Here is a 21,679-nt window from a genome sequence, read left to right as displayed (position 1 = left end):
CCGCTGCAGAGCAAACCTGGGTGAATTGATATATCTGCAGAAAAGAGCTCTAAATCCTTTTCAGTTGAGATGATACTTGTTTAAAAGACTTATTGTCTTGCAGTTAATTTTGTGGAGAGGTATTCGTGTGTTTGATTGCTGATTTTATTTATTTTTTTTTATAGGAAACTTATGAATCTTGTTGATTTGTGTGCCATAGCCTAATCGCTTGCATGTCTTTTAGATTTGTTTCCAACCTTAAAAGCAGTCATTTTTACTTGTGTTTTTCAGTGTATAGCTACATAATAGCTGGAGTTGAATATTTAACACTTCATTGTAAATATTTAGTTATGATTATTCTCTTGGAATGGCTAATGCAGAATTATATGGATCTGTAGAGGACTGCAGGCACAATCACATTCCTCAGAGTTGTAATGTTTTTTGCCAGGTGCCATCTACACACCTCCTCTCCTGCTATGATGTCACTCTATAATCTGCACATGAGCTCATAGTTATCAGTGGTTTTATAGGGTCGACAGAGTTGGCTAGTTTCCCGTAAATGTAGGTACAAAACTAAATTTAGAGAACGTATAGTTTTTAAGTATGAGTTTAGACATGCATTTGTCTGTCTGAGCTCCCTTGAAAGCAGCAAAAGAGTGTTTTATTAAAACTTGCATTAGGTAACTTTTTCAATATATTAATTGCTTTTTGTTGCCAGTTACTTAAAAGTGAGATGTTTCCTGATACTAAAGTTGTCTCATTTTCTGCAGAAAGTCATATGATGATTGTGCTTACGCCTGAGTATCAGTGAGCATCACTGGCTAATCATAGCTTAGTCATTTGTGGGCTTCATGTTTAACTCAGCTGAAGGAAAACAAAACTTACGTGGTTTCACATCAGAAGAAGAAGCTTTGTCTAATTAAATGTACAAGTGAGTTGTAATGTTCAAGTTAGTGTTGAATGAAACTGAGCTAGTAGATTTAGTGTGTGGGCTAAAATCTGAATAAACACCTTGTTAAAACCAAGAAAAAATGTTTATTTTCAGCCAGTCATTGTAACTGTAGGCTGATGTAATTGTGCGTGAGGCCAGCTGAGCTGCATCATACCAGATGTTAACATCACTTTGATATATTAAACAGTTTCACTTTACGTCATGTCAACAGTGCCAGAAGCATGTTGGGGTTTTTTTTCTTTTCTTTTTTTTCTGTCCTACTGAATGAAAAATAATATCACTCCACATTATGGTGAATGACAAATTTTTGCCATATCTGACACTTATTTGTTTTTCTGTAACTTTCAGGTACAGAAGCAGGTCCACCCAAACCTGACAGCAAAGGAGGATGCCCTCCAGTATATCGAGGAGCTGATCTTGCAGCTTCTCAACATGCTGTGTGTGGCCCAGCCTCGCACTGTGCAAGATGTAGACGTAAGGCCTTTACAATCTCTTGTAGTATTTATTTTCTAAGTAGATATTAATGATGTGTCAAACTGAAAACAAATATGAAAGAACAATAAAACAGATTGTGAGCTAATTTTCCCACTGGGTGTCCCGGCATTTTCCATTTAGGAAACGTATGATTCAACAGAAGCATTTCAAACACACTTACTTTATTCTAATATAAGTTCATCCATCTTAATGTTTGTACTCATATTCTTGATGAGGAAAAGTAACATTTCCTCTTCTCTTAAATTAGGAACGCGTCCAGAAAACTTTCCCCCACCCTATAGATAAGTGGGCAATTGCAGATGCCCAGTCAGCCATTGAGAAACGCAGGAGAAGACACCCCTTACTACTTCCTGTGGATAAAATACATCCATTGCTCAAGGTAATGATACTTGACAGCTCGCTGTCCTGTTCATCCTCAGCGCTTTCCTCACTTTTATTTTTCAACCCTTTGAACTGTTATAGTTAATGTCTCATTGTGGGTTTTCCTTTTTTCTTTCAACAGGAGGTTTTGGGCTACAAAGTGGACTACCATGTGTCCCTATACATTGTGGCAGTGCTTGAATACATATCAGCAGATATACTGAAACTGGCAGGAAACTATGTTGGCAACATTCGGCACTTTGAAATCACCCAGCAGGACATCAAAGTGTCCATGTGTGCAGACAAAGTGAGAAGCTAAAGCTGTTAAACGTGATTAGGAGAGAAGAATTTCTTTTGAATGACACTGACTGGTTGTCACTGCTACCTGTTTCCAGGTGTTGATGGACATGTTTGACCAAGAGGAGGATATTGGGTTGATGTCGCAGAGTGCAGAGGAGCCCTTGTCCTCGGGGGAGCTCACGTATGATGACCTGGTGAGGCTTGAAATCGCAGAGGAGCGGCAGTACCTGAGAGAGCTGGACCTCATTGTCAAAGTGTTCCGCAGACACTTCCTTCACTCCAAAGTTTTCACAAACGAGGTGAGGAACTTGAATTAAAAGAAAGACACATGTCAGTATTGCTTATTTCTCAGTTTGACAAAAAAGAATCAGGTTATGACTCATTTAAACATAATGATTGATCTAATCACTGACCAGTATTTTATAATACAAAGTAAACTGTTCAGTGAACACGATCAAGTCTTATGCTTAAAAAATGAGCGGTGGGCAAAGCCAGCTTGGAGAACAGTTAGGTTTTCATCAAAGCTATTTCAGTCTAATCCAACTTAAGATCATCTAAAGATTACAACTAAAACTCTGTAATCGGCTAACTTGTACTCAGCGTCATGAAGCAGTGTGAAATACCTTTTATACCTTTCATCATTTTTTTTTCTGCTTTTGTGTTTTTTGGGCTGTCTCTTCTACTAAGGCTTAGTATTGACTATAAATACTGCTTTGCTTACAGTATGACTTTATGTCAAAATGAATAAAGCATCATAATCTAAAAAAAGTATTGTCAGATTTTTCTCAATGCACTGTCCTATAATCGGCAGTCAGTATCAGCATCATACAGAAACATGTCATTATGTTTGGCCTTAAAAGGTTACAGTTCCTCTTCATCACACAAAGCATGACCCATGCTGTCTGACTCATATAGTAAACCTACTTTCAGCTGCTCCCTTATTCACAAGGGATCGTCACAGCGGGTTGATTTGGCAGTTTTAATGTTGGATACCCTTCCTGACACAACCCCAAAGGGATTTGTCTCTCCTCCCTCTTACTCAGTAAACAGCCATTAAATAGCAATTTATATCCTTCTTACAGAAGACTAACCAAAGGAACTTTAGGTTACTTGCGTAACCACAGTTCTCAGAGTAACATCAGTCAGATGTCTTACTGTGGGATGTGCCTCCCTTCACATTTCTCAGAGGAATTTGCCTCAGTATGCCAATTCTGAATGGCTGGTGACCATGTCAGACTGAACCACCAACCGTTAAGTGGCTTGAACTACTATGCAGTCATTACTCAAGGTAAGCACTTATCATATTTCCCCAAAAAGAAGGGCTGAGGCAGCTTACGCATGTTACTCTGAGAACGGAGGTTATGCATGTCATTCTTGGCATTTTTAATGTCTCATTTTAAAGTCTCCAGTTAGCAAGTAGCCCCTTTATCCAAGTGAGGACAGTGATTTGCACTGCTTGGGATACACTCTAAGGAAAGCTGTTCAGTTGAAACAAAAAGTGAGTGGTGAGGACCAGCTTGATGCTGCACAACTTTTTTTTTTAAAAAAAACACTGCTCAAAGCTCCTGTCCAAAAAAGCATGCACAATAAAAACAGGAGACTGCATGTTGAACCTTTTGTTTTTCAGATGTTCTTCAGCTGTCAAGATAACAGACACAAATGAACCAACAACTTTAGACACAAATGCCAGGTCAGGCTTCAGTGACGCCCTGGATTGTTCAGGGGTAGACTTAGTGTTTGAAGGGGGTACTGACAGGCTTAGACTGTTAACAATGTCTTCAGAGATATGAACTCAACCTTGTGCGCTTTGATCGTCCCTGATAGCGTAGCCACTGTTCTAGAACAGTCTGATGCAGATCTCCATACACAGTGCCTCTGGGTAGCAGATCTAGGCCCAGATTCAGAGAGATCAGGACATGTTGCCCTCAGAAAAGGGAAATGTCTACTACTCCATGGGATCAGCTCATTGAGCAGTAGAAGCCCCATACAGGAAAAAAAACATACTCCTGCCTATGGACAATTACACTATATTGCAGGTTAAAATGAGTTCTAAAGTCAGAATAGGTGAATTATATCATGCCTGGAGAGCAGCACAAGCTACTTGAGGGTGGGTGGTTTGACTTGACATGGTCTTTTTGATCACAAGCCAATCAGCTGAGATACATGCTTTGAGGAATAGGCAGAAATGTGAATTACACAAACAATGAAAGCACCAGTATACTTTGCTGTACACTTTTCCACATTGGTTGCTTTGCACGATGCTGCAACATCATCACACAGTCGCAGATATGATGTAAATGTTGTCTCGCTCTGCGACAGGGGGTAAGCAGTGAGCATAAAAGCGGCCGGAGAGGCTGAGAAATGAGACATTGAAACATTAAAATTAATCTTAGGAATGAGAAAAGGACTTTGAGTCCAGCATTTTGTCCAAGGATAATTCAACATGCAGAACTAGGGAAGCCTGTAATTGAACCGTTAACCTTCCAGCAAGCAGACAACCCATTCTAACAGGTGTGTTTTTAAATGCTCTAAATTCCCTAAAAATAAAAAGGAAATGTATAGGTAAGGGAAGGGATTAAACACTGTTTACAGTTTGAGAAGAACTGAGTGGAAAGTCGAGTTTAATGGGTCGCTGTGGCTTTGCATATTTTGGCTTGGGTAATTTGTGGTATCATTTGGGTGAGGAGGATTCAACTTTGTGAGGCCCAGTGGAATGCAGAACATGCAATTATGTTGAGACAGCTTCTGCTTCTACTTCTGACTGTGTTATGTTTTTGCACTCTGGTCAACTGATTTAGCCTCCTTAAAGATGTGTGTCAAAGTGAAACGCACTCAAAATAAGAAGTGTGTGTGTGTGTGCCCCCCCCCCCCCCCCCCCCCAAATAAAGAGAAGTTGACTGGAAAAGGCAGTGGCGGCAGGGTTACATTACATCACAATCGTTCATGTATTTTCAGGGCTGGCGTGGGTAGATGGCTGTGGCTTTTTGGTTTTTTTTTGTGTTCTCTTGTAAACAACTCATCTAAGTTTTAAGTGAGAGACAAAAGGAAGGAGGGCGGAAGTGTGGCCTGTTTGTTTTGGTCTGAGATAAAGGTGCTCTAGTGTGACATCCAGTGGATCTTAATGTCATGCATATCATCTTGTAACTCTATCCTTTTCCCCCTCATGTCCATGTGTTAACAAACTGCATAACCTCGTCATGTGGACTCTCTTTCTGTGCCTTGTACCAGCGTAAAAAGACCTTTCACTCATCTGTGGTTTCAGCATTGGAGGATAAAAATCCTTAGTCACAGCAGTTTAACATAGCTACTCGTTTCACACCACAACAGTGAAACGGGCACTCATGTTGTCCTGTCATTGCAGGATGTCGAGGTGGTTTTCAGTAACATCCTAGACATCCACGAGTTGACTGTGAAGCTGCTCGGGTTGATTGAGGACGCTGTTGAGATGACTGCTGATGGCAGCCCTCATCCGTTGGTGGGCAGCTGCTTTGAAGATCTGGCGGAGGTATGAAGTCACTCTGATTTTCAAATCTTAAAACACACAAGTTCACAATGCAGCGCCAAATATTGTCTGAGCTTTTACTAGTATGGTTGGGAAATACACAATTTGCAATAAACTGCGTGTGCAATAAACTGTACAAAAAACAGTTTTGGTACTTCTTTGTTTTTGTGTTGGGTTGTCATGTGGTTGTTAAAAAAATGTAATGCATGGCTTGAATTTATTAGATTTGTTGGAAATCTGTTCATTCTAAACCAGCATGTCAGCATGAGTGCATCATTCTTGTTTTAGGAAAATATAGAAACAAAAATAATTCTTAGTTTTTGAGAGATTCTTTCTATGACGGATAATTAACAGCAAACTACTCAAGTCAATCCAGGATTTACTGCAGAAAGAGAAAAAGTTTGTAATTAAATGAAGTTTCTTCATTTGATTGCTCAAAAAAATTGTCATTATTATTTAAGTCAGAATCATAGACCAACAAAATCTAACTAATATGACAAAATTAGTTTTTATGCTTTATTTGATCACAATCTGTGCTAACGACGTCTTGAAAAGCTACTTTGGCCAGTGGTTATAAAGGTATTTCTCCATATGAATAAAGAAAACGAAGTTTGGTTCCTGGCAAAAACTGCTTTCTCAGGAAAGCAACTTTCAAGTTGGTTTCTTGAGAAAGAAACTTTTAAATTGTGTTCTTGAGAAAGCAACTTGAAAGTTTGTTTACCACAACACTTCTGGTACCCACAGTGTTATGACTAAAAAAAAAAAAAAGACGCCGCACACTAACACAAAAACAACATCCAGCCATTGTAAAATATGGTGGAGGTAGAATCAACATTCGGGCTGCTCTGTTACTTTAGGGCTTGTATATCTTGCAGTTGTTGATCAGAATAATGGATTCAAAAGGATACGAGGAATTTCTAAGGAAGACATTAGGACAGCAGTTTAGGAGACTGTTAACGAAAACGCATAAAATAAACAACAAAATGGGTGAAAAGAAGGTTAATTACTGAGGAACTTTTCTAAGAACTAAGAACATTCCAATGAAACCCATCTGTTTCTATTACACTAAATAAATAAATACACTAAATAAGTAAATAAAACACTTATTACTGTAAGTCATTACTTGATTAACTACTTTGTGTAACTTGTGGTTATAATGGAGACGGCGCTGATGACTCAGATATGACACTGTCTTCCTGTGATGTTTTCTTAAGAATTCTTGTATTATTCTGCATGTGTGTGCAGGAGCAGGCCTTCGATCCCTACGAGACTTTGTCTCAAGACATCCTCGGCGGGGAATTTCATTCACATTTCAACAGCTTGATGGCACGACCAACAGTTGGCCTCTACTTCCAGGTAAGAGATTTCATAAGAGTTTGGAAAGGTGACGCTCAGGTCTCTACATTTGTTTGGTTTAAAAACATACTGTCATATTTATACAACCGCACATCCACAATTCAAAAGATGGGCCCATTGGACTGTTTCATGAAAATATTAGCTCATTTTGAATTTAATGGCAGCCACATGAATCAAAAGCTGGGACGGGTGTGAAAAAGGGACGGAAATGTAATCGGTGCTGAAAAGAAAACAGCTGAAATTACATTTTGCAACTGGCAACAAGTGAATAAAATGATCGTGTATTAAAAAATAAATCTGCATTGACAAATCGTGGAACAACTTCAGAACAATGTGCCTCAAAATGTAAAAATTGTAAGTTTCTTTTGGGGGGAAACTTGGATCCTGTCTCTTCCACTCTAAAGCATTAGAGGAGCTTCTGACTTGACATCAGGGCTCAGTTCAAAAGGTGTCATCTCTGATAACGTGGGGCGCATTAGTGACTATGGATTCGGCAGTTGGCACATCTGGAAAGGGAGCATAAGCCCTAAAAAGTATATACAAGTTTTAGAGCAACATATGCTTCCGTATAGACATTGTCTTTTTCAGGGAAGGCCTTTAATATTTCAGCAATGCCACATGCTAGATCTACTGTAATGGCATAGCTTCATAGAAGAGTCCAGGTGCTGGAATCCTCTACAGGCAGAAATGGGACAACAAGTCAATGAGATTTGCAAATCATTGCATTCTTTTATTTGCCATTTACAAAGCGTCCTTACTTTTTGGAACTTGGGTTACAGTGTGCATTTGAGTTTTATTTACTTTGACTTTGTATTATCATGCACTAGGTATGAGAATTAACGGTTACAGCTGTTACAACTGAGAATCAGTTCTTCTTTCTATCAGTGCCAAAAATAAACTTTACAGACTGAAAAATGCTGTAAAATAAAAAAGGGAAAATCTGTATTTTTTTTTTTTTTTAATGTACATATGAAGGTGTATGTAGGTCATTTTGAGTTTATACCCAGCAAACATTGTTTCAGTATTTGTTCCTGTTCTGCTTTGAAGTCAACCTGCATGCCGGGTGGAATTCCTCTTAATATCGCCGAGTGCATGTCATGACATATCCAGCGTCCTGTGTACAGTTTATTCGCTGCTGCTGCATTGTTTTATTTGGACATTCCTCACAAGAATAGCATTGAATTATGCTCAGTAGGGTGCAGTTTGGCAGCCTTTGAAGATTAAATATTTTCTGGTGTTTTCTCAGGCCAAAGCCCAGTGAGGTGGAGTGTTCACATGATGCAGCATCAGAGCTCCAGAGTCACTGTAACACCACTTGCAGAATGAGACTGTTTTCTGTTCTTCTTTTTTAAGCTTTTCAAAACAAGTGTCTAATTTTGTTCAAGTCAAATTTCTGTGTGTTACGAATCATCTACCTTTAGGCCTCATTTGTATCTTGTTGGCAGTGAGGAAACCAAGTCTGGCTGAGTGAGTGCCCTGCAGCCTTGCCTGTACCTCATTTTGAGGCCTCGCTGTGTTTATTTGTGAACCGCTAGACTAACCCCAGTTAGAGTGCTGGCACAGTCTTCTGATTATTCACACCTAGTGTTTATTTCCATATACACATTGTATGAGAGTGAGGGAAAGGGCACCAGAGTTAAAAATACAGCTTTATTTGTGCACCATATTGATAACACTTTTTTTTAAACAAAGAACTGTTTTGTTTCACAAGCTAAAGCAGCAGCACATAAGTAAAAATAGTGTCTTTGCTTGAGTGTATATATCGATTTATATATGTAAGAACGTATCAATCAATTAATCAGTTCAGTCAACAGAAAATAGCAATCAAGATTCATAATCTAAGGGGTTCAGTTTCAGCTTCTCCATTAGAAGGAAGTCTTTTTCCAAAGAAGCCCTTCTTTGGATGTTGGCTGTCAAGATGATCCCACGTTGCTTCATTCAGTCCAGGCTCTGGGTTGCAGTGATGGTGTGTTTGGGATCATTCGCATTGCTGAAAAACACAGATCACACTTTCTGGAAAGCATTGTGTGGTGTAGCAAAATCTGATGCTACGTTTCTCTGTCCTGCCCACCTCCATGTGTTTGTTACTCCATCTTATTCCCACTTATTTTCAATCCAGTGTCCTCAGTAGAAGCCACCCTTCCTCTGAGACCATTTCTGATGAGGCTGAGAACAGTAGATGAATCTCTCAGGTTCTTTATCAGGGCTTTTTTATTTTTTAATTAATTTTTTTTACGGACATGACTTTCAGGTAGTGTTCATCTGCTGTAGTGCTGTAGATGGTGATGTTGACACCATGAGACTTCTTCTCTTGTCACCTTACTTGTCCACTTTCTTCAAAATTTATAATGGCACACTGCCACAGCACTGTTTTCTGCTAATAGCTCTTTGGGAATCACATTGTTGTTTGAGCAAAAATACTGTTAGAAACGGGAACAAATGATGTGTTTTTGTGATTGGCTCCTAGTAAAAAATTACATAAAGAATTATCTGTCATGTGTATACACAACACTGTTTCATCCCTTGAGTTATGAGTTATCCCTTGAGCCTTTTTTTGGCTATTTGAATTATATCTCGGTGTTAAGCAGCTTAACAAAAATAAAAATCCTCTTAAAAAAATAAATAAATGGTCAGGTACAAGAACTGGACTGAACGCAGGTGAAAAAGCAGCCAATGTCCAAAGAAAGACTTTGAGAGACCTTCAGAAATCCTGGAGAACGATTCCTAAAGACCACTTTGGAAGTAAAATTTAAGGAAATGATATATGGCTGTGCCTTTTTGTTAACCCAGCAGCTAAGACGTTCAGCTCTTACGGCATCTGATGGAAAGATATCTTGCAAATCCACTTTGCTCGAGTGCACAATCGGAGATGTGTGTGCGTGCGCACGTGTACATATATTAGACTTGTAGTCAAGACCGCCTAATCCGAGACCAAGACAAGACCAAGACCAGAGGGTATCGAGACCAAGACAAGACCAAGACCAGAGGGTATCGAGACCAAGACAAGACCAAGACCAAGTTGAGACGAGACCGAGACGAGACCAAGACCAAGACCAAGACTGAGACAAAAAAAGTCTTTAAACTGCAGCCAGATGCTGCTTCGTTTACGGGTCTCGGGCATATTTATGCGTTTTTGCTTTCGCACAGCCCTCCTCACCGCTGTCTACTGTCTCACTCACTCACTGAGAGGACAGACGCATGCTCCACTTGACTGTTGCGTCTCTCACCCTCTCTGTTTTTCACATAATGATATTATCCTATATCCTTGCATGTGATTGGCCACAATATGGAGGGATTGGAGCATAGCTGAGCCACTGTGTGAGAGCTGAGCAGCCAAAGGAAATTAAGTGAGGGTAGAAATGAGTGAAAGATTATTAGGCTCTGTTTTGAGCTTTGTTCAAAAAAGAATGACTATATATATATATATATATATATATATATATAAAACACACACACACACACGCAGGACACCTTAAACGAGTTTTTTAATTAAGCAGCAAGGCAGAACAAAGTCGAGCCTGTATCAAGACACAGGGACTAAACCCCAATTCAACCAGATCCAGAATTAAAACAGGACTACAACGGTAACCAAGACAGAACTAGATGATAGCAGCACTAAAAATCATCTTAGACCTGCACTACACTTATTTTTTAATTCTACCAAAGTACACTATTTAGATTCTGAAAAGTTTATATAATTATTTAGCCTTGTTGAGCAAACAAGCCTGCATAACTTAATAAATATAGAATTTTAAAAGTAACAAACGCTATCTAAAAAGATACAATAGGTACGAGATACATGTTCTCATAAGTTTTTGGCAAACAACCATTTGACTAACATGTGTGTCTCACCTGCTCTTGTTCCATCTCTGTTCTGTCGTCATTTTCGTCGTCTCTCTCCCTCTCTGTTCCTCTCTCTCCCTCTTTGTGCTGACAATCAAGCCAAACACAAATATACAGTGGAAACCAGATATTTACATACTCTTCAGGTAAAAACACAAACACTTTTTAATTGTAACATCAAATCAGACTAAATGTTTCTTTTTTTAGATTGATAAATATAAAAAACATATTTGTTAACTTTAAGAGTAAAGAGAGAAACTGTCTGTATTTCTTAATTGTAAATGGCACCAAATTGTATTCAAAATTGAGTCACACTTATGGAGCTCCACAATTCTTTTCCAGAATTCTTTTCCAGAATTCTTTTCCAGGTGTTTTGGTTGACATCTCTTGATTTTTCAAAGAAACTTTCCCATTTCAAAGAAACAGGCTCTGTGTTTTGCCTTATATGCATCCACAGCTGTGCCACCAATTTACCCACATGGACTCTACTAACCAATCAGAAGCTTCTTAAGCTCAGAATGGAATCATCTGGAGTTTTCTTAATTAATCTTAATTAACAATAAACTTAGTGTATATGTACTCCTACATTTGATGAAAGTGATTAAAATAGACAGCTCCCTCTTTTTATTCTGACATTTAACTAATTCAAAAGACATTACAACATTTATTTATCTAAAACAAAAGTTTACTCTAAATTGATGTTTAACAGTAAAAAAAAGGTTTTATGTTTTCTCCCTAAAGTGTATGTAAATATCTGGTTTCAACTGTGAATATACTGCTGTGTATTGAAATTCCTCTTGTTTTGCATAGATATACTGAACAACATACAAAGCATAATATATAAAATAACATCTACCTGAGTTTTTTCTTTGAAAGAAGCTCCTTATGTCCATTGTTGTGTTCATCAGTACACAACTGAAACCGATTTAGAGAGTTTGTTTAGCCGTGGAGGGTAACAACTGAAAATATGAGATGTAAGCTAAGACTCTCTAAAAAAAAATCAGCATTGTCGTTCGGCTTTTTATTTATCCATTTGTTGATTCACTCGAAGAGTAAGTAACGCAACCAAGTGATCAGTTTGATATCAATCTTTTGTGATACACCGTCATATTTACATTATTAGTTCAGTACGAATGATTTCCGTTGGTACCTGGTCAAACTTAAGCTCTCCTCTGCAGCAAACTCGCAAGCAGCAGCTTCTCCCCCCTCGCTCACATGGGTGCTGTGCTCAGTCGCCTAGTGCCAAAGCTCGGATCATACCAAAATCAGGGGGAATTTACGACGGTGCGCTCTGTGCTTCGTGTGTTGTTTTTGTTTTATACAGTTGTCAGTCAGGCATCTAACAAACAAATTACACTCCAAAAAACCCCATGCTTCTGAAAAAATGACACGGGCTTAAGCCCAGTAAGACACCCCCCGCTCCGCTGATGGTTGACTCCAAATCTCCCGAACACTATGTCGATTTGAGAGCGCAAGACCGAGACAGCGAGACCAAGACCAAGACAAAAGTCCGTCGAGACCAAGACCGAGACCAAGACAAAAGTCCGTCGAGACCAAGACAAGACCAAGACAAAAGTCCGTCGAGACCAAGACGAGACCAAGACCACGTAAAAGTGGTCTCGAGACCGGTCTCGAGACCAAGACCGGTCTCGAGACATCCAACTCTAACATATATACGTGTTGATCATCAGTTGTCCTAACGGGAGATGGTGTAATGGTGTTTCTCTGCCAACCAGTGACTCATCTCATCTTCTTTCTACCTTCTTTATCCAGCACGCTCAGTTGTATCTAGAACACCTGGATGAATTGGCACACGTTCCAGTCAAACCTGTGGCAGTGGCCACATCGGTTCTCCTCTTCAGATTTTGTCTCAAAGCATGTGCTTCATCTTTCTTTTTCCACCCTTCTTGACTTTCTGCCCCTCCTCTCTGTCAGACAGATGCGTCTGTCGAGCACTCAGCCCCTGCACTCTGCAGCGTCTGCTAGTGTGGGTAAATTACATCGCCTTTTAAAAATAGAACAGCCAGCCACACTGCAGGACATTTTTTTTTTTCCTCCTGGTGAAGAGGAGGGTCGGGGGCCAAAAGCAAAAATGATGCATATCCCTTTAGAGATGTATGATAAGTTTAAATTATGATTACAAATGGAAAGCCAGTTTTGTTTTCTTTAAAGATTCTTAAGATCAATAGTCTCACCAAGTTGTCGAATCTTCGCTGAAAGCATCTAGATCAGGGCTAGCATACCATTTATCTGTGAGGTTTCTGTTGTGTATGAACATTCTTGTTTCACACTGGGTTTGTGATACCTGCATAGCTGCATTGCTTCAGTGGAAAGCAGGATCCTGTGGCATGTAAGCACCTTTTCCAGATTTCTGATGACATCAGATTTACAGAAGAAGTTACAAAATAGTCAGTAAATCATAAAGTCCATTTCTCTCTATTGTTTTTTCTTTTATATTTGTGTGATTGCACCCACTCTGGACAGAAATAAGTCGACTACATGCTCATGAATTGGGTGACAAACATGAATATAAATACATGGATTCCTTAGGTTCCCTGTAAGCATTATATCTTAAAACTATGATAAGTCTCAAAACGGTGACAAAAAGCACGTGTACACTTTGTGAATCTGCAGGATGCTGACGTATCAATAACACGATCTAAACTTGGATCATTGTTCCCTTGCTGTCCATCTGGGTGCATCAGGCAGCTGATGGCTTTCTCTAATGCACACGATCCCCCTCCCCCCAGACTTCTTCCCTGCATGCAGAGACTGTGGTCGCTGCAGAGGAGTCTGAGTACGAACGTATTGATTCTGATTCGGCTATCTGGGGAACAGGAGCTTTAAAAGGATACTGTGACACCCCTCCCTTTCTGGTTACCTCTGCCTTACTTGATCAACTGCTTCTCGCTCCCCCTGGTCCCCCCTGCACCCTCTCATCTGGGCTGATTTCACATTAACAGACTGGGATGTACCCATTTTATCTGTCTTTGCTGACCGACTGTGCATTTTGTACAATATTTTTAGTCAGGGCCGACATTTTAGTCATTTTTTTAATGATCAATTTTTGTCATTCATTTATCGTTTGAGTTGAATACATGACTGCAACCGTACACTTGTACACTGGCTTATCCTGGAGGCATGAAAGGCGAGCTTTAGACAGGTCTAAACACATCCAGCATAAACACTCAACTTTCAGTTTCACTTTAAAATAACTTCTCTGTGACTTGCATATAAATAAATGCATATTGCATTTCTAAATGTTGTTTTTTTTCTGGATGGGAAAATGTTTTTGTTTTGAAACAGATTTTCTGAGTTAAATGCTGTTTAGGGGGAAAAAGACTCTTTTTGTATTGAGGTGGAAAATCTTCTGTTATGTTGGTTGGTCAAATCTGTTCATAGTGTTCTTATTATTCATTTTTCTCTTTCTGTTTCTGCAGTCAGTTACAGAAGGCTTTAAAGAAGCTGTGCAATATATCCTTCCCCAGCTGATGATGGTCCCAGTGTACCACTGTATGCACTACTTTGAGCTACTGCAGGTTTGTCCTAATGTTTACTTGTTCTTCTCTCTCTTTTTTTTTTTTTCAAATTGACTGCCCATCACAACCCTGATTTATTGTTAATGATGCACACAATTGATGGATGTTGGGGTTTACAGATATGTGACCACTGACCACATGATATTATCATGTTTACTTTTTTTTAATCGTCCTCACCATAGGCTTTCTGTAAATCATCCATTGACCCATTGACTGAGAACATTCCCAATATTGATTGATTATCATATTTCTGCAGGATGTTATAAAACCCCAAAATAAAACCCTTACATTAGGCTTTATATCGATCCCAAGATATAAAAATCCCAAGTCAGACCAGGAGAAAGGGGAAATGGATGAATATGAAGTTTTGCTGTCAAAACCAACTGGCATTGCTCTTGCTTTATCAAAATTAATATTATAGCCAGGGAGAGATCCCAAATTTTGAATGACTGACATCAACATGGGAGTAGATTTTTTTTTTTCCAATTTTGAGATGAAGAGAAGCATATCATCGGCTTGCAAAACTATTGTAGGGAACTGAATCTATTTAAAGTCCTTTTATACTATGATACGGTCTCCTTGTCAGTTATATCTCTCCAGTGCATATTCTGAAGCGCTAGAGCCATTTAAAAGGACACAGGCGCTAGGTAAAAGATGGATAAGTTTGACAAAATTACAAAGCTTTCTCCAAGTCCAAACTTTCCTAAGACCTCAAATAAATAAAGCCACTCTACTCAAAAGCCTTCTCTGCATTCAAGGAAATAATACGCTCCTGCAGCTTATTAACTATAGAATACTGCATAATATGAAGTAATTTTAATGTTTCTAAGTGGTGTTTTGTTTGCATTTTTGACACGTGACAACCATGACGACAGTGTAGGGTTTGGTGAATAAAGCCTCGGTCATGGGCATATGGGGGAAAAAAGATTAGTTTCCTGAAAGTTTGGCGAGTGGTTGCTGGAGGTTAATGGCAGTCACTAGGAAATCGATTGCTAAAGACTCAATCGCATTAACCTAGAGGCTGCTGATCCCTTGGCAACCACCAGTCACTTTGGAAAAAATAGTATTCCCCATTCAGCTGGCAAAAGCCTTGTTGCTTTGGTCACAATCAGCTCTAGTTGCCTGCAAACACTCGTCCGCCCCTCTTCGAATGCTAGTGAAATTCCAGTTCAGTTTTATTTAAATAGCACAAAATCGGAACAACAGCTGCCTCACAGTGCTTTTATTGTAAAGACCATACAATAATACAAAGAAAACACCAACCATCAAACGACTCTCTGATCAAACACTTGGCGACAGTGGGAAGGAAAAACCTCCTTTTCACATTAAGAAACGTCTGGCAGAACCAGGCTCAGGGCAGGGTAGCCATTTGCTGCCACCTGTTGGCGTGATGGAAGGAAAAGGCAACAAAAGACACACTTATCACATCCAACATGGTGCATAACTTTTGAGCAATGTTCACATGGTGTCACGAGAGAAAGCTCTCTGTCCTGTGGCACCATCATCATGCCAGAGTGATGTAATAACTGAGCCTGATGCTCCAGGAACACACAGCCGTTAGATTGAGATTGCCCAACAATTAATATAAGATGTAACGCATCAAATACTATTTTAATTGCATTTAACACAGGCTTTCTGTAGGACTTTAAAACAATGTAATCAACTCCATTAAGTGTCCCAGTAAGCCATTCACACATCATATGAACAAGCCTTTGGTGCCATTATCAGCTACACCTGCACTTTGTCTTGTTAAAACAGAAGACGTTGATATTATGTAATCGTGAATATTTCTGATGCGTTTTACAGCAACTTCAAGAGCGCAGTGAAGACCTAGACGACAGAGAATGTCTGAAACAGGCGCTTACAGCTCTGCTTAACCTTCAATCTAGCATGGAGCGAATTTATGCCAAACACCAGCCTCGACGTAAACCTGGGTACGTCTCCTTACTATTAATAAGCAATAAAGACTTATGTTTGTCTACTTATATTTCAGTGGTTCAGCATTTAAAAACTTGTGCACTAAGCTTTGGGGTTTTCTCACCAAACTTTATTCCTCCCTCACAGTGAGCCAATGTATCGTCTGTATAGCAGGCAGATTCGTAGCAAACAGCTAGCCATCAAACGCATGAACGAGATCCAGAAAAGCATCGACGGCTGGGAGGGGAAAGACATCGGTCAGTGCTGCAGCGAGTTCATCTTGGAGGGCCCGCTTATACGTGCAGGTGCTAAACACGAGAGACACAACTTCCTTTTTGATGGTCTGATGATCAGCTGTAAGGCCAATCAGAGTTCACGGCTCCCGGGAGCGGGTAGCGGGGCGGAGTTCCGTCTGAAAGAGAAGTTTGTTCTGAGGAAGGTCAGCATTACGGACCGCGAGGACTCGCCAGAGCTGCGGAACGCCTTTGAACTGGTAGCCAAAGATGATACCCGTGCCGTATTCTGTGCTCGGACAGCAGAGGAGAAGGAAGCGTGGATGGCAGCGCTGGTGACTCTGCAATACCGGTCTACTTTAGATCGCATGTTGGACACGGAGCTGCAGCAAGAGGAGCAGGCACAGCCTCTAAGACTGCCCTCTCCAGAGGTGTACCGTTTTGCGGTGCAGGACTCTGAGGAGAATATAGTGTTTGAGGATAAAGTGCAGAGCAAAACAGGAATCCCCATCATTAAAGCCGGCACAGTGGACAAGCTCATAGAGAGGCTCACATACCATATGTATGCTGGTAAGCTGCTGCATAAGCTTCGCTAGTGGCAATGAATATTTTAATTTCCTTTATGTTTATCATCTGTTTGATCTTTTTCTAGATCCCAATTTCGTTCGCACATTTCTTACCACATACCGATCATTCTGCAAGCCGCACGAGTTTCTCACCCTGCTGATAGACAGGTTCAGTCTTTTCCGTGACTACAGTAATTCTTTTGCTATAATTCGTGATTTTGCACAACTGTAACTGACGTCAGGGTACACCTGATCATTTCTTTTCTCAGGCTTACGATTCCTGATCCAGAACCAACAGACGAAGACAGACAGATACTGATGACCAATGATCATCCGATGGTAGCCCAGCTCCAAAGGTTCCGAAAGGAATACGTACAGCCGGTCCAACTCAGGTGAAAAATTTGCTCATGTGCAAGTTAATTGTGTATTTGAGTGAAAGTAGAAAGACGGAGAACACTAACAGTGAAAGAAATAGTATACTGTTCAAAAGTCTTGAGTCAATACTCATTTTAAACACTGAAATACTGTACGTAAGGCAAAAAGCAGCGTTTTTGGTTCGTTTTGTTATTTTTAACCCCTCAGCCGTAAAAGGCTGATATGGTATTGTCGTCACCGGCCGGGCACATGGGAGGGCAGGCGATGTGGACGCCTGAGTTTGTGAATGCGATAACTCGAGAACAAGGCGACATAGGAGCTTCAAATTGATCCCATAAGGGTATCTACTAAAAATCTCAGATGAGTTTGAAGCTCAGTGACCTCAACCTCAAGAACGAGGTCAAAGGTCAAGTTTTCTGAAAATCTTGTGAATGCCATGGCACACGAAGGAAGTCATCTACGACTTTTAAATTGACACCCAAGGTCTATCTCCTAATAATCTCAGATGGTTTTTAATGTTAGTGGCCTCGATGTAAAGGTCAAAGGTCAGAAGTCAAATTTTTTTGAAAATCTTGTGAAGAAAAGCATCTGGACTTCTTTAAGTCCAGACGCTTTTCTTTGCAAGCTCCTTTGACTACGATGACCTGGATGACTGAGAACCTTCACAGACAAAATCTTGTGAATGCCGTCAAGGTTTGGCAACGGCAGGTGACATCGTAAGATGAACTTCATGTTTGGGTCATTTTAAATTCAAGTGCTATTTGTTTTACTAAGCTCCAAAACACAACTTTCAGTTTAATACACAGCTGAACAACCTGCATTTTTAGATAAACATCACTCAAATTTGTAGAAAGCTTATTCTACTTGTTATTTAAGTGCTTTCTTGTGTCTGTCCCCCTGTTAAGGCAAAAATGTTCTCACCATGTCACAGAATTACTATTGTATTTGACTGTGTATCCTTATAAGGAGCAGCAGAGTCTGATATAATCTTGTAAGTCCCCTTTTAAAAAAGAGGGAGCTCCTTAGTGTCAGACATGCTCCTGTAAATTCTGTGAATGTTAGTCACAGAAACGATGACAAAACGAGTGGATCTTATAAACTAGGTAAAGTCCTGTACTGCTATTATATTACATTCTGAGGAAGAGTTTAAAATCTTTGAAGTGTCTGTCTTAAACAAAGCCTTCAGGGTGTTTTAGAGTGTACATGCAGGACAAAATGTGTGGTCTGTTGTTCAGTAAGGACTTAAATGTGGTCAGACTGTGTATTTTAACACTGGCACTTCAGAAGGTGTCCCTCTTTCGACATTTGCTTTTCCCTTTTAAAGCATGTCTCTGTGAACTACTTGGTAATCTTATGTATTTCTTTGACATACCAAATATAATTGTTAATGTCAACAAACGGTAGAAATATCTTCCCTTGTATATGTACTTTGCAAACTGTATGCATATTGTCCTAATAAACCTGTGAAGCTCTAATAATAAATTAACTCAACTACCTTTTTCACCTCGCAGGGTTCTCAATGTTTTCCGTCAGTGGGTTGAACATCATTTCTACGACTTTGAGAACGACGCAGAGCTTAGAAGTCGACTAGAAGAATACTTCACCACCAAAATTCAACTGCGAGGTCAGTCACAAACACAAACGGCTGCTTCCATAAATAAGCATTTGACACAACATGGGAAAAGCCGTCCTACAGCTGAACTTTGCAATATTTCCAGCGTTTATCTATCAAAGCTACGTCCAAAAGGGTGCTTATTGAGCCACCTCTGATGCGTAAATTGCAAATATACAGCAAGCAATGTTATTTTATCCTCGTGTGCCATATATTGGTACGTCAAAATCCTACGGCGACCATATACGACAAGGTTTGATATCATGTCCTGGGTTCGATTGCAACCCATGACTCTTCCCCTGCTCTCTCTACCCTTTTTGCTGTCTGAAACATGTTCACTGTCCAATCAAAGAAGGCAAAAATGCCCCAAATGCCCCAAAAAATAATGTTTTGTTAAAAAAAAAAAATCTAATTGCTGTTCATAAGCTCTTGTCCTAAGTTGAGGTAAATTTTGGTAAAATCTCATTTTGAATATGATATTCTGAAATTACATCCTCCTGTTAAATTATCTTGTCACCTCTTGCATTTTTAGTTATTTTTGTGTGCGTATAAAAATATTAACCTATATCCATAATGCAGGAAAAGAAAGGGTTCAGACACTATATTGCAGCTATAAATAATTTGTCTGTACGGGATCATTATCAGGCAAATTGCTGCCTTTGCTGACTTAAAATATAGTCTTTTTGTTTGCCTTAAAAAGACCACATCACTAATGTGTACAGATTTGTCAAACTACTGTCTGTTTGGATCTGAGCAAAGCCTCGGTGGGCTTCTTGATGTAGTCTCTAGTGTAGTTTTACCTGTGAAACATGAGTACAGTGACACACCAGTGGTTAATGGATGATTGTTTTTAATGTATTTATTTATTTTTTTCAGGCAAGTCCATGAGAAAGTGGGTGGAGTCCATCAATAAGATCATCAGGAGAAAGATGCAGCCTCAGACAAACGGCGTCAGTCCCAGCATCACATTTGAGAGCTCGCCTCCTCCCATCGAGTGGCACATCTGCAGAAGCGGCCAACTGGAGTTGTTTGACCTCATGACCCTTCACCCCATAGAGATTGCACGTCAGCTGACACTGATCGAGTCTGAGCTGTACAGGTCAGTCACTCATAGGCATAGAAGTGGAAGGTTGAAGTCAGAAAATACGTGTAGCAATCGGCTTCTTTACATAAAGAAATAAAATTCTGCTTCCACAGAGCTGTTCGGCCCTCCGAGCTGGTCGGCAGCGTCTGGACCAAAGAGGACAAAGAGAAGCACTCTCCAAACTTGCTCCGCATGATTCGCCACACTACCAACCTTACTCTGTGGTTCGAGAAGTGAGTCACTTTGCTTATAAGAAAATCCGCCGTTAATTTTTCAGGTCCCGTTTCCTCTAACGATGTTTCGTGGATGTGTTTGCGTGTTTCAGGTGTATAGTGGAGACAATGAACCTGGAAGAGAGGGTGGCGGTGTTCACACGGGTCATAGAGATTCTGCAGGTTTTCCAGGAGCTCAATAACTTCAACGGTGTGCTGGAGGTGCTCAGCGCTATCAACTCAGTTGCAGTCTACAGACTCGATCACACCTATGAGGTGAGTGAGATATGAGGAGAAAAACAGGACTACACAAATTAAAGCAGAAGTCGTTTGCTTCAGAAGAGCCAGGCTTTTTCCTTTTTTTAAGTGGTCTTAAGTGAAAATGAGTGAAAGCCTGGGGAATCGTTCAAGGGATGAACCAGTGCTATGTCAGCACATTGTGGACAATTTAGCATAAAAATTCTAAAGATTACAAAGTTTAACAAGGATAAAATAATATTTTTGCTCCAACAAAATGATTTCCAAACAGATATCAGCCAATAACTCGGCATATCTTGGCATCTCGGTACTGTGTACTTCCAAAAAAATAAAATGTCTAGGGAACTGAACAAGTGGAGAAGGAGAGAAGAAAAGCATCTGCTGATGATGATGATGTATGCTAAATTACACCAGAATTGGACTGAGAATCAGTAGCAGCAGGTCTGTTGGAGTGATGAATCCATCTTTGACTTGTTTGGTTGAAATCAGAGGTCAAGAAAGTAACAACAGTGTCTGCAGCCAGCCTTTAAAACACAGTGGAGGAGAACTTGACTAAGAAATATTGATGTTCTAGCTTGTTAAAAACTCTGTTTGCCTTTTATACACAGTCTTGCCAGGTGTTTGCATGTGTTTCAATAAATTCCTTTGCCTTTTTTTTCTAATAGCAAAGTAGGAAAAACAAAAATGAGGGAGGGCTCAAGGCCTTTGCACATTTCTGTGTTTGTGTGTCTACATGCAATGTTTGGCGTTGATTTTGGCATTTACGCTGTAAGGCTGAAGTGGTGATCAGACTACAGTCTGAGTTCTTCTCCCTCACCTCCGCAGGCAGTACCAGAGAGGAAAAGGAAGATCCTGGAAGAGGCGGCAGAACTGAGCAAGGACCATTTTAAGAAATACTTGGCTAAACTCAAGTCGATAAACCCACCCTGTGTGCCTTTCTTTGGTAAGTCTTCTACAGTCTTCTGACTGTGCTAGTGAAGGATGGCAGGACAAAAAAAAAATGTTGACTTAAAGTAGTTGTTGTGTCTGGATCCTGGCTGTGCTGTGAGTCACCATTATTTATCAGAAAACAATTCAATCTTTTGTTTGTCCTGGG

The 21,679-nt window shown here is 39.9% G+C and overlaps 1 protein-coding gene across 1 annotated transcript in view; it reads left to right on the top strand.

The window, feature by feature from the left end:
• Positions 1-21,679, top strand: part of sos2 (son of sevenless homolog 2 (Drosophila)) — a 42,046-nt gene that overhangs the window by 14,884 nt on the left and 5,483 nt on the right. Inside the window, exons 2-17 of the mRNA XM_006798636.3 lie at positions 1,280-1,405; positions 1,674-1,805; positions 1,929-2,093; positions 2,182-2,385; positions 5,448-5,591; positions 6,834-6,944; positions 14,228-14,326; positions 16,133-16,260; positions 16,391-17,046; positions 17,129-17,210; positions 17,312-17,434; positions 18,929-19,041; positions 19,906-20,128; positions 20,227-20,346; positions 20,439-20,601; positions 21,409-21,526. Coding sequence (XP_006798699.1) covers positions 1,280-1,405; positions 1,674-1,805; positions 1,929-2,093; positions 2,182-2,385; positions 5,448-5,591; positions 6,834-6,944; positions 14,228-14,326; positions 16,133-16,260; positions 16,391-17,046; positions 17,129-17,210; positions 17,312-17,434; positions 18,929-19,041; positions 19,906-20,128; positions 20,227-20,346; positions 20,439-20,601; positions 21,409-21,526 — 2,707 coding nt within the window. The remainder of the gene's footprint in view (positions 1-1,279; positions 1,406-1,673; positions 1,806-1,928; positions 2,094-2,181; positions 2,386-5,447; positions 5,592-6,833; positions 6,945-14,227; positions 14,327-16,132; positions 16,261-16,390; positions 17,047-17,128; positions 17,211-17,311; positions 17,435-18,928; positions 19,042-19,905; positions 20,129-20,226; positions 20,347-20,438; positions 20,602-21,408; positions 21,527-21,679) is intronic.

This window comes from Neolamprologus brichardi, chromosome 19 (genome assembly GCF_056152115.1).
Source record: "Neolamprologus brichardi isolate AB-2024 chromosome 19, ASM5615211v1, whole genome shotgun sequence".
In the NCBI taxonomy this organism is placed as follows: domain Eukaryota; kingdom Metazoa; phylum Chordata; class Actinopteri; order Cichliformes; family Cichlidae; genus Neolamprologus; species Neolamprologus brichardi.
Note: the sequence above shows the minus strand (reverse complement) of the source record. Positions and strands in the feature narration are given on the sequence as shown.